At 41.5% G+C, this 12,912-nt stretch overlaps 3 protein-coding genes across 4 annotated transcripts in view; all 3 read left to right on the top strand.

Annotated features, from left to right (window-relative positions):
* LOC307008668 (protocadherin alpha-C2-like) overlaps positions 1 to 12,912 on the top strand; it is a gene marked incomplete at its 5' end in the record, with an annotated part of 159,621 nt that overhangs the window by 76,020 nt on the left and 70,689 nt on the right. The window contains one exon of one of the 2 annotated variants that reach the window (XM_079631666.1): positions 231 to 2,690. The exons of the other annotated variant lie outside the window; for it this stretch is intronic. Coding sequence (XP_079487792.1) covers positions 249 to 2,690 — 2,442 coding nt within the window. Of the gene's footprint in view, positions 1 to 230; positions 2,691 to 12,912 lie in introns of those variants that run through there. 2 annotated transcript variants of the gene reach the window in all.
* LOC307008019 (protocadherin alpha-3-like) lies at positions 6,829 to 9,386 on the top strand (the record flags this gene model as incomplete). The annotated part of the gene is made up of 1 exon (XM_079630579.1): positions 6,829 to 9,386. Exon 1 carries the CDS (start codon positions 6,912 to 6,914, stop codon positions 9,384 to 9,386), a length of 2,475 nt encoding a protein of 824 aa, XP_079486705.1. The 5' UTR covers positions 6,829 to 6,911.
* LOC307008675 (protocadherin alpha-3-like) lies at positions 10,134 to 12,615 on the top strand (the record flags this gene model as incomplete). The annotated part of the gene is made up of 1 exon (XM_079631680.1): positions 10,134 to 12,615. Exon 1 carries the CDS (start codon positions 10,228 to 10,230, stop codon positions 12,613 to 12,615), a length of 2,388 nt encoding a protein of 795 aa, XP_079487806.1. The 5' UTR covers positions 10,134 to 10,227.

The following is a 12,912-nucleotide window of genomic DNA, read 5'->3' on the forward strand; positions in this document are numbered from 1 at the left end:
ATGAACATCATCCATTTGTGATAATAGTTTGTGTGTGTGTGTGGCTATTAATTCATAAATCCGCTTGGTGTCACTATAGACCGTTGCATCTCGAATTATCTCCGTGTCTCGAAGCTCCTCCTGGTTTAGTGGGGAGGAGATTTCGCAGGGCTTTGTTTCAGAGAGACTGCATCAGAAGAGTGTACGGAGGCCTCGTGTTTTCTCCTCGATAAAATGGAATATTGTCTAATTCTTCTTTACTCGAATTGATGAGCTTGGAATACTCTTTTATTTCGTGGATTATTGCACGGATTTCATCGGATGTCGCAATGCTCTCGACGGACAGAAGGAAATCTATTGTGATCTGTATTGTGTTCGTTGTTTTAGAGTGTTGTTGGGACGCGGTGTCAGGGCAGCTCTCTTATTCCGTTTCAGAGGAGGTGAATCCGGGAACATCAGTGGGAAATATCGCTAAGGATCTAAACCTTAATGTTCAGGAACTGGAGTCGCGCATGTTTCAGATTGTCACGGGATCCAAGAAAAAATATTTCGAGGTAAATCTTAAAACTGGGTTTCTGTATGTAAGCGAAAGAATAGACCGAGAGGAGCTTTGTGCCAAAGCACTTAAATGTTCAGTCAATGTAGAAGCGGTTATCAACAATCCATTAAAGCTTTATCAAATAGAGGTTAATATTGTGGATGTTAATGACAATTCTCCGTCTTTTAATGCCAAAACTCAATATTTAGACATCGCGGAGAACACTTTACCAGGCGTAAAATTCCCTCTTTCTTATGCGTCTGATGCGGATGTAGGAAAAAATACAGTGAGCACATATAAATTAAGTCAAAATGAGTATTTTTCTTTAGCTGTGCACAAAGGAGGAGAGCAGAGTGTGTCTGCCGAGCTAGTTCTACAAAAAGCTTTAGATCGAGAGAAACAGCCAGTTATCAAGCTTACTCTTACCGCTGCAGATGGAGGAAATCCACCGAGATCGGGCACGTCTCAGATAATTATTAAGATTTTAGATAATAATGATAATGCTCCTGAATTTAGTCGCCCCTTATATAAAGCTAGTCTTGTTGAAAACGTGCCAATTGGTACCACTGTAATAATTATAAACGCAACAGACAAAGATGAGGGTACCAATAGTGAGATCGTTTACTCACTAAGAGATACAGACCAAGATCACATTTTGGATATATTTCATATTGATCCGAATTCTGGCGCAATCACAGTCAAAGGCAATATAGATTTCGAGAAAAATAACGCATTTGAGATCCGCGCACAGGCCAGTGATAAAGGGCAGCCTCCGATGTCCACGCACTGCAAAGTCCTGGTGGAGGTGCTGGATATTAATGACAACGAGCCAGAGATAACCGTGACGTCACTCCTCAGTACAGTGAAAGAGGACGCCAGTATTGGCACTGCTGTCGCTCTAGTGTCAGTGATTGACAGGGACGGCGGCAAAAACGGTTTAGTTAATTGCGTTGTGTCCAACAAAGTGCCTTTTAAACTTGAGACGAATTACAAAAATTATTATTCTCTAGTGGTAAACGGTCCTCTAGACAGAGAGCGCACGTCCGAGTATAACGTGACCATCACAGCTACTGATGAAGGGACTCCGCCTCTCTCCAGCACCAGTGTCATTGCTGTACACGTTTCTGATGTGAATGACAACGCGCCGCGCTTTCCAGAGCCCGTCATTAATGTTTATGTGAAAGAGAACAGTCAGATTGGAGCTGTTATTCATACAGTTTCCGCTTTAGATCCTGATGTAGGTGATAATGCCCGGATAACATATTCTTTACTAGAAAGCTCTAAAAGCGGCCCGGTAACATCCATGATCAACATAAACTCTGACAGTGGAGATATACACAGTTTGCAGACGTTTAACTATGAGGAGATCAAAACATTTCAGTTTAAAGTTCAGGCCACAGACTCTGGTGTTCCTCCTCTCAGCAGTAACGTGACTGTCAATGTTTTTATCCTGGATGAGAATGACAACAGTCCCGGGATTCTCGCGCCCTATTCCGAGCTCGGTTCCGTTAACACGGAGAACATTCCCTATTCTGCGGACGCGGGCTACTTTGTGGCCAAGATCAGGGCTGTAGATGCAGATTCTGGTTACAATGCGCTGCTGTCTTACCACATCTCTGAACCCAAAGGAAACAATCTGTTCCGAATGGGAACCAGCAGCGGGGAGATCAGGACTAAGAGGAGAATGAGTGACAATGACCTGAAAACTCACCCGTTGGTCATTTTGGTTTGTGATAACGGAGAGCCCTCACTGTCCGCGACTGTGTCTATTGATGTTGTGGTTGTTGAAAGCGCAGGTGACGTCAAGACCCCATTCAGACATGCGCCGATAAAGGAGGAGAGTTTCTCGGATTTAAATCTGTATTTGCTGATCGCCATTGTGTGTGTGTCCGTCATCTTTTTACTGAGCCTCATCAGTTTGATAGCTGTAAAATGCCACAGGACAGACGGCAGTTTGGGCAGGTACAGCGCCCCGATGATCACCACACACCCTGACGGGAGCTGGTCTTACTCCAAAGCTACTCAGCAGTATGACGTGTGTTTTAGCTCGGACACACTGAAGAGTGACGTAGTGGTTTTCCCCGCGCAATTTCCGCCAGCAGATGCAGAACTGATCAGTATTAATGGAGGAGACACTTTTACCAGAACACAAACACTCCCTAATAAAGAGAAGGTAAGGCCCGTTTTCTGAAGTGAGATATTTGTTTCTTGTTTTTATATCAAGAATTAGTGTATGTACATGTTTTTCTTTCCCAGTGGAATGCACACTGACTCATGGGACTCTTGTCACCGTATGGGACCTATATTGATTTTAAATGTTTTTATATAAAAACTCAGAAGTTTTCTGTAATGGGTAGGTTTAGGCGTTAGTGTTAGGGCATATAATTTACAGTTTCTAGTATAAAAAAAACAATACATCTATGGAGAGTCCCCACAAATATAGCGAACAAGACGCGCGTCTGCAATGCTGAATCTGTTTATTTCGTGATGTTGAAAGTTATTTCAAGAGCGATCCAATGGCTTACCATTTTAACAACAAATACTAACAATAACACTTATAATTTTATACTAAGACAAAAATTATGTTTGTATATGTCTTTATATTATGTTTTCAAAGTATATAAAATTATGTGATGGCGATGGGTACCTTTTGCTTTATTTATCAATATCTGGTGGATTCTTTTCAACATTTTCTTTTTTAATATGGTATGCATTTTAGTGATCAGAAAATGTTGCATATTGAGCATGTTTGGCCACACGATGTCACTGGCAACCCATGTAAGTTTTTTAGTGTCTTTGTGAAGCTCCTCCTTTCGTTGGGCAGGGATCCTCGCCTCGTCAGAGGTCTTTGTTCGAGAGCCCTGTCCGCCTTGGAGTTGCTATCTCGGTGTCTTTGCGAAAGCAGTAAGCCTGTTATGGAATATACAAATTATATTTATCCTGTTTAACCGCCAGTCTTACTAACGGACGGAAATATGGACATAACAGATGATCGTTGGTGCTTTAAATGGATCTTTATTATGTTTTTCTTTAATATCTGGAATTACGCAAACGGGCAGATTGTTTATTCTGTGCCGGAGGAGGTGAACAACGGGACCACGGTAGGAAATTTAGCAAAGGATCTAAACCTGAATGTACAAGACCTTGAGAGAAGGGGATTTCAAATCGTCACAGGGCCCAACAAAAGATATGTTGATCTTAATGCAAAGAATGGAGTTCTCTTTGTTAGAGAAAAGATAGACAGAGAGGAGCTGTGTGGTCGGAGCTCTAAATGCGCTTTAGAGTTGGAGGCCATTGTTACTGCGCCAATGAACATATACAGATTTGAGGTAAATATTTTAGATGTTAACGACAATGCACCGGGATTTCGCACCTCAAAACTATATCTTAATATTTCTGAACAGACATACCCTGGGCAGAGATTTACATTACCAAGTGCATTCGATCTTGATGTTGGAGTAAATGCAGTAAAAAGCTACAAGCTGAGTTCAAATGAACACTTTTCTCTGGATGTACAGAGCGGAGGAGAGCAGAGTGTGTCTGCCGAGTTAGTGCTGCAGAAAGCTTTAGATCGAGAGAAACAAGCGGTAATCCAGCTCACACTGACCGCTGTTGACGGAGGGAAACCTCCGAGGTTTGGTATGACACAGATAATAGTTAATGTAGTAGATGTGAACGATAATATTCCTGTGTTCAACAAGCCACTTTATAAAGCGCAAATAGCAGAGAATTCACCTATCGGTGCTTCTGTGATCACTGTGAACGCAAAAGATGCAGACGAGGGTCTTAATGGCGAAGTCATATACTCGTTTATAAATCATGATAATGATAACAGTGTAAACGCTTTTTCCATCAATCCAGTTACTGGCGAAATAACTGTTAAAGGTCCAGTAGATTATGAAAAATCTCCAGCAGTTGAGATTCGCGTTCAGGCCGAGGATAAAGGACAAAACCCACGAGCATCATATTGTAAAGTCTTACTCGAAATAATTGATGTAAATGATAACATACCAGAAATAAGCATAATGTCTTTGCTAAATGAAGTGAGAGAGGATTCGTCTCCAGGTACAATGGTGGGCTTAATCACAGTAAAAGATGGCGACGCCGGTAAAAATGGTGTCGTGCAACTTAAAATAAAGGACTCTGTAAAATTTAAATTAGAGAATACTTATAAAAACAGATATTCCTTAGTGATAGATGGTCCCCTAGACAGAGAGCGCGCATCCGAGTATAACGTGACCATCACAGCTACTGATGAAGGGACTCCGCCTCTCTCCAGCACCAGTGTCATTGCTGTACACGTTTCTGATGTGAATGACAACGCGCCGCGCTTCCCAGAGCCCGTCATTAATGTTTATGTGAAAGAGAACAGTCAGATTGGAGCTGTTATTCATACAGTCTCTGCTTTAGATCCTGATGTAGGTGATAATGCCCGGATAACATATTCTTTACTAGAAAGCTCTAAAAGCGGCCCGGTAACATCCATGATCAACATAAACTCTGACAGTGGAGATATACACAGTTTACAGACGTTTAACTATGAGGAGATCAAAACATTTCAGTTTAAAGTTCAGGCCACAGACTCTGGTGTTCCTCCTCTCAACAGTAACGTGACTGTAAATGTTTTTATCCTGGATGAGAATGACAACAGTCCCGGGATTCTCGCGCCCTATTCCGAGCTCGGTTCCGTTAACACGGAGAACATTCCCTATTCTGCTGACGCGGGCTACTTTGTGGCCAAGATCAGGGCTGTAGATGCAGATTCTGGTTACAATGCGCTGCTGTCTTACCACATCTCTGAACCCAAAGGAAACAATCTGTTCCGAATGGGAACCAGCAGCGGGGAGATCAGGACTAAGAGGAGAATGAGCGACAATGACCTGAAAACTCACCCGTTGGTCATTTTGGTTTGTGATAACGGAGAGCCCTCACTGTCAGCGACTGTGTCTATTGATGTTGTGGTTGTTGAAAGCGCAGGTGACGTCAAGACCCCATTCAGACATGCGCCGATAAAGGAGGAGAGTTTCTCGGATTTAAATCTGTATTTGCTGATCGCCATTGTGTGTGTGTCCGTCATCTTTTTACTGAGCCTCATCAGTTTGATAGCTGTAAAATGCCACAGGACAGACGGCAGTTTGGGCAGGTACAGCGCCCCGATGATCACCACACACCCTGACGGGAGCTGGTCTTACTCCAAAGCTACTCAGCAGTATGACGTGTGTTTTAGCTCGGACACACTGAAGAGTGACGTAGTGGTTTTCCCCGCGCAATTTCCGCCTGCAGATGCAGAACTGATCAGTATTAATGGAGGAGACACTTTTACCAGAACACAAACACTTCCAAATAAAGAGAAGGTAAGAGATTTAATTGCGATTATTTGTTTTCTTTTGTGACTGGGATTTGTATTTTTTCCTCTCGTTGACCTGTGATTTACATTCATGCATTTGGCAGACGCTTTTATCCAAAGCCACTTACATTGCATTTCAAGATACACATTTACATTCTTATCAGTTCTTGGTTAAAATACACAACTATATATTCTGATACTTAAAAGTACTTAATGGTTAATTGTGTTTTTCAGAAATATACATACTTATATGAATAACTTATATAAAAAATAAATGTTGCGCTTTGGTGGAGCTGTCCGTGGTTCTGAACTAGATTGTGGTCGTGACTTGTTTGAAATGCACATCGGCGCAATAACTACTAATGTTTCTCCTTTTACTAATGAACTAATCTTTAAAAAAAAGAAGTTGTTTAGTGCTTACAGACTTGTTTAAATTGTGAAATGACAGAGATGCCCTACAAATGAAGAACTGAAATACCGCTAATTTAAATGTATTTTTATTTATGCGATTAAATGTATACATTTATTCATTTCATATGATCTTATTAAGGAAAAGGAAAATATAATTATAGAACTGCATGTTGCTCATTATGATATGTCAAGCTGCTTCGAAATATAGACATTTCACTTGATATGAAAGATGAATAAACAAAACTAAAATGAAAAAAGTTAGCATGTTTTGATGGTGAAAATGTCCTATAATCCTCTATATGTTCACGCTGAAATATCTTATTTTTTTCGTCTTATTGAATATCTTTTGAAATATGACAGCTAACTGCAATTCGGTATGACATAGCCTAATCCATATAAAATGGTGTTATAATTTTTTTTTTTTTTGCTAGAAATTAATTCATAAATCCGCTTGGTGTCACTATAGACCGTTGAATCTCGAATTATCTCCGTGTCTCGAAGCTCCTCCTGGTTTTAGTGGGGAGGAGATTTCACAGGGCTTTGTTTCAGAGAGACTGGATCAGAAGAGTGTACGGAGGCCTCGTGTTTTCTCCTCGATAAAATGGAATATTGTCTAATTCTTCTTTACTCGAATTGATGGACTTGGAATACTCTTTTATTTCGTGGATTATTGCACGGATTTCATCGGATGTCGCAATGCTCTCGACGTACAGAAGGAAATCTATTGTGTTCTGTATTGTGTTCGTTGTTTTAGAGTGTTGTTGGGACGCGGTGTCAGGGCAGCTCTCTTATTCCGTTTCAGAGGAGGTGAATCCGGGAACATCAGTGGGAAATATCGCTAAGGATCTAAACCTTAATGTTCAGGAACTGGAGTCGCGCATGTTTCAGATTGTCACGGGATCCAAGAAAAAATATTTCGAGGTAAATCTTAAAACTGGGTTTCTGTATGTAAGCGAAAGAATAGACAGAGAGGAGCTTTGTGCCAAAGCACTTAAATGTTCAGTCAATGTAGAAGCGGTTATCAACAATCCATTAAAGCTTTATCAAATAGAGGTTAATATTGTGGATGTTAATGACAATTCTCCGTCTTTTAGCGAAAAATCACAAACGATAGAAATAGCTGAGACCACCTTCCCAGGAGTTAGATTTTCTCTCCATCACGCTACAGACGCAGATGTTGGGAAAAATTCTGTAAATTCTTACAAGCTAAGCTCGAATGAGTATTTTTCGTTAGCTGTACACAAAGGAGGAGAGCAGAGTGTGTCTGCTGAGTTAGTGCTGCAGAAAGCTTTAGATCGAGAGAAACAGCCTGTGATCCAGCTCACACTGACCGCTGTAGACGGAGGAACCCCCTCTAAAACCGGCACATCTCTGATAATTATTAAAGTTTTAGATATTAATGATAATACTCCCGTTTTTAGTAAGCCCCTATATAAAACAACCGTTCTTGAAAACGTGGCTATTGGAACGACAGTTGTTGTGTTAAATGCAACAGACCTGGATGAAGGAAGTAACAGTGATATTGTTTATTCTATGAGTAAAAGAGATCAGAGTAAAATCCTGCAGATTTTTGATATTGATCCGAATTCTGGCGCAATCACAGTCAAAGGCAATATAGATTTCGAGGAGAACAACGCATTTGAGATCCGCGCACAGGCCAGTGATAAAGGGCAGCCTCCGATGTCCACGCACTGCAAAGTCCTGGTGGAGGTGCTGGATATTAATGACAACGAGCCAGAGATAACCGTGACGTCACTCCTCAGTACAGTGAAAGAGGACGCCAGTATTGGCACTGCTGTCGCTCTAGTGTCAGTGATTGACAGGGACGGCGGCAAAAACGGTTTAGTTAATTGCGTTGTGTCCAACAAAGTGCCTTTTAAACTTGAGACGAATTACAAAAATTATTATTCACTAGTGGTAAACGGTCCTCTAGACAGAGAGCGCGCGTCCGTGTATAACGTGACCATCACAGCTACTGATGAAGGGACTCCGCCTCTCTCCAGCACCAGTGTCATTGCTGTACACGTTTCTGATGTGAATGACAACGCGCCGCGCTTTCCAGAGCCCGTCATTAATGTTTATGTGAAAGAGAACAGTCAGATTGGAGCTGTTATTCATACAGTCTCTGCTTTAGATCCTGATGTAGGTGATAATGCCCGGATAACATATTCTTTACTAGAAAGCTCTAAAAGCGGCCCGGTAACATCCATGATCAACATAAACTCTGACAGTGGAGATATACACAGTTTGCAGTCGTTTAACTATGAGGAGATCAAAACATTTCAGTTTAAAGTTCAGGCCACAGACTCTGGTGTTCCTCCTCTCAGCAGTAACGTGACTGTAAATGTTTTTATCCTGGATGAGAATGACAACAGTCCCGGGATTCTCGCGCCCTATTCCGAGCTCGGTTCCGTTAACACGGAGAACATTCCCTATTCTGCTGACGCGGGCTACTTTGTGGCCAAGATCAGGGCTGTAGATGCAGATTCTGGTTACAATGCGCTGCTGTCTTACCACATCTCTGAACCCAAAGGAAACAATCTGTTCCGAATGGGAACCAGCAGCGGGGAGATCAAAACTAAGAGGAGAATGAGCGACAATGACCTGAAAACTCACCCGTTGGTCATTTTGGTTTGTGATAACGGAGAGCCCTCACTGTCAGCGACTGTGTCTATTGATGTCGTGGTTGTTGAAAGCACAGGTGACGTCAAGACCCCATTCAGACATGCGCCGATAAAGGAGGAGAGTTTCTCGGATTTAAATCTGTATTTGCTGATCGCCATTGTGTGTGTGTCCGTCATCTTTTTACTGAGCCTCATCAGTTTGATAGCTGTAAAATGCCACAGGACAGACGGCAGTTTGGGCAGGTACAGCGCCCCGATGATCACCACACACCCTGACGGGAGCTGGTCTTACTCCAAAGCTACTCAGCAGTATGACGTGTGTTTTAGCTCGGACACACTGAAGAGTGACGTAGTGGTTTTCCCCGCGCAATTTCCGCCTGCAGATGCAGAACTGATCAGTATTAATGGAGGAGACACTTTTACCAGAACACAAACACTCCCTAATAAAGAGAAGGTAAGACATTCAGAATTGTTAATTTATTGTTGACTTTTACATGGTGGCTTGCTGGCAGGTTGATTCGCATTTACATTCCATATATAAGCTTAATATTTTATTGTTTGTTCGCTCTGTGCCAGGAGTTTTTTCCCCCCTGTAGTTTATGCTGTCCATGGTGCTGATATCACTGACTATCAATTTCAAAGACTTTACGATCATGCATTTTACAGATGGCTTCATTTGTTTAGTATTTTTATCTCTTGTTTTTATGTAATTGCGGTTTGCCTGTTTTTAATTGCAGTTTGTAAACTACATGAGCGTTTGTGTCTATTGGCTTTCTAAACTCATGTCACACAAATGTTCCTCATCAATAAATATTAGATTTATATATATATATATATATAATTATAAAGTATTTTACACTTATTTATTGGATTTATTTTTATCCAGTTACCATTTCATAATCTTTGCATTATTATTATTTTACTTTTTTTACAATGTGTTTCCTTTACTTGTGTTTTCAACTCATGCTCAGCGAAAATGTGTCACAAAGAGACATTTTCGCTCACGTTCAACAGTACAGATTCAGACAGACTTTGTCCATTGCACCTATAACATATTTAGCCTTCCAATATATATTTTTTTCTCATTTCCACACTAGCTATGTACATCCACAAGGTGTCATCAGCGACCTGCGTTGAAATTATTATTATTTGTATTATTCTCGTATGACTCCTCCCTGTTTTGGGGCAGGGCGTTTGCGCTCGAGCAGTGCTTTGTTCGTGAGAAGCCACAATAGAGGATTTCTGATTTGCAGCGCAGTACATGGTTTATTTTACAGCGATGTGCGAATGTGTTTAGTTTGTTCTCCTGGATGTGGTGTTGACGGATCATGGCGAATTCACTAAAGGAACGAAACATATTGTGGATATATCTGATTGTATTTTATTCCCTTCCGAGGATGTTTTCTGGGCAAATTGTATTTTCTGTGTCAGAGGAGGCCAGTCCTGGGACTACCGTCGGCAATATAGTCAAAGATTTAAACCTTAATTTGCAAGAACTGGAACACCGTGGATTTCAGATCGCTTCTGGACCCAACAAGAGGTATTTCGATGTAAATATGAAAACGGGAATACTGCAAATTAAAGAGAAAATAGACAGAGAGGAGCTATGCGAACGCAGCTTAAAATGTGCTTTAGAGTTGGAGGCCATTGTTAATTCGCCATTGAACATGTACCGATTTGAAGTAAATGTTTTGGATATAAACGACAATTCTCCCACATTTCACTCCTCGTCGTTACAATTAAATGTATCTGAGGCGGCATTTATAGGGGAAAAATATTCTTTACCAAGTGCTGATGATGCGGATGTGGGCAGTAATTCAGTAAAAAGCTACAAGCTGAGTCCGAATGAGCATTTCTCTCTGGATGTACAGAGCGGAGGAGAGCAGAGTGTGTCTGCTGAGTTAGTGCTGCAGAAAGCTTTAGATCGAGAGAAACAGCCTGTGATCCAGCTCACACTGACCGCTGTAGACGGAGGAAAACCTCCAAGGACAGGGACAATAAATGTAATTGTTAATATCATAGATGCGAACGACAATATTCCTGTGTTTACAAAGTCACTTTACAAAACTCGAATTCCAGAAAATGTTCCCATTGGAACTTCCGTTATTACAGTACACGCGAGTGATGCGGACGAAGGAATAAACGGAGAGGTAGTATACTCATTCATAAAACATGTTAATGATAAACACATTGAATCTTTCGCAATTAATCAAGTGTCTGGTGAAATTACAGTTAAAGGTAGATTAGACCATGAGTCAAACAATGCTATTGAAATACGTGTGCAAGCGAAAGATAGAGGTTCGCTTCCAAGAGCAGCTCATTGTAAAGTATTGGTCGAAATAATGGACGTTAACGACAATATCCCTGAAATATCTGTTACGTCTCTTGTTAATGTTGTTAAGGAAGGTTCACCAAAAGGGACAATGGTCGGTCTGATTACAGTAAAAGATAGTGATTCTGGTGAAAATGGATCTGTAAAATTGAAAATAATTGATTCCCTTCCATTTGTATTGCAAAACACCTATAAAAATAAATATTCTCTAGTGGTAGATGGACCTCTAGACAGAGAGCGCGCGTCCGTGTATAACGTGACCATCACAGCTACTGATGAAGGGACTCCGCCTCTCTCCAGCACCAGTGTCATTGCTGTACACGTTTCTGATGTGAATGACAACGCGCCGCGCTTCCCAGAGCCCGTCATTAATGTTTATGTGAAAGAGAACAGTCAGATTGGAGCTGTTATTCATACAGTCTCTGCTTTAGATCCTGATGTAGGTGATAATGCCCGGATAACATATTCTTTACTAGAAAGCTCTAAAAGCGGCCCGGTAACATCCATGATCAACATAAACTCTGACAGTGGAGATATACACAGTTTACAGACGTTTAACTATGAGGAGATCAAAACATTTCAGTTTAAAGTTCAGGCCACAGACTCTGGTGTTCCTCCTCTCAGCAGTAACGTGACTGTCAATGTTTTTATCCTGGATGAGAATGACAACAGTCCCGGGATTCTCGCGCCCTATTCCGAGCTCGGTTCCGTTAACACGGAGAACATTCCCTATTCTGCTGACGCGGGCTACTTTGTGGCCAAGATCAGGGCTGTAGATGCAGATTCTGGTTACAATGCGCTGCTGTCTTACCACATCTCTGAACCCAAAGGAAACAATCTGTTCCGAATGGGAACCAGCAGCGGGGAGATCAGGACTAAGAGGAGAATGAGTGACAATGACCTGAAAACTCACCCGTTGGTCATTTTGGTTTGTGATAACGGAGAGCCCTCACTGTCAGCGACTGTGTCTATTGATGTCGTGGTTGTTGAAAGCGCAGGTGACGTCAAGACCCCATTCAGACATGCGCCGATAAAGGAGGAGAGTTTCTCGGATTTAAATCTGTATTTGCTGATCGCCATTGTGTGTGTGTCCGTCATCTTTTTACTGAGCCTCATCAGTTTGATAGCTGTAAAATGCCACAGGACAGACGGCAGTTTGGGCAGGTACAGCGCCCCGATGATCACCACACACCCTGACGGGAGCTGGTCTTACTCCAAAGCTACTCAGCAGTATGACGTGTGTTTTAGCTCGGACACACTGAAGAGTGACGTAGTGGTTTTCCCCGCGCAGTATCCGCCTGCAGATGCAGAACTGATCAGTATTAATGGAGGAGACACTTTTACCAGAACACAAACACTCCCTAATAAAGAGAAGGTAAGATAAGATAATACTTAGTTTATTATTTTATTTATTTTTCTACTAATTTCCTTCTTTTTTATTTCTGGCAATATGAGGCTTTGCTCCGATTATGAGCTGAATATCTAACTGGCATCGTCTTTGTTGTCTTGATTATTTATTGTTTTGAAAAATATCGTTTTTCGTTTAGAGTGCAGGCGTAAGTTTTTGCACAGTGGACATTGCATTATTTTATATGGTTTATTCTTAAAATTGTTTTGGAGCTGTCCGCGGTCCTGAACACCTCGCGTCTGAACGCCAAGATGGGATATATTATTATGTCTT

This window comes from Phoxinus phoxinus (assembly GCF_949152265.1).
Source record: "Phoxinus phoxinus genome assembly, chromosome: 12".
Classification (NCBI taxonomy): domain Eukaryota; kingdom Metazoa; phylum Chordata; class Actinopteri; order Cypriniformes; family Leuciscidae; genus Phoxinus; species Phoxinus phoxinus.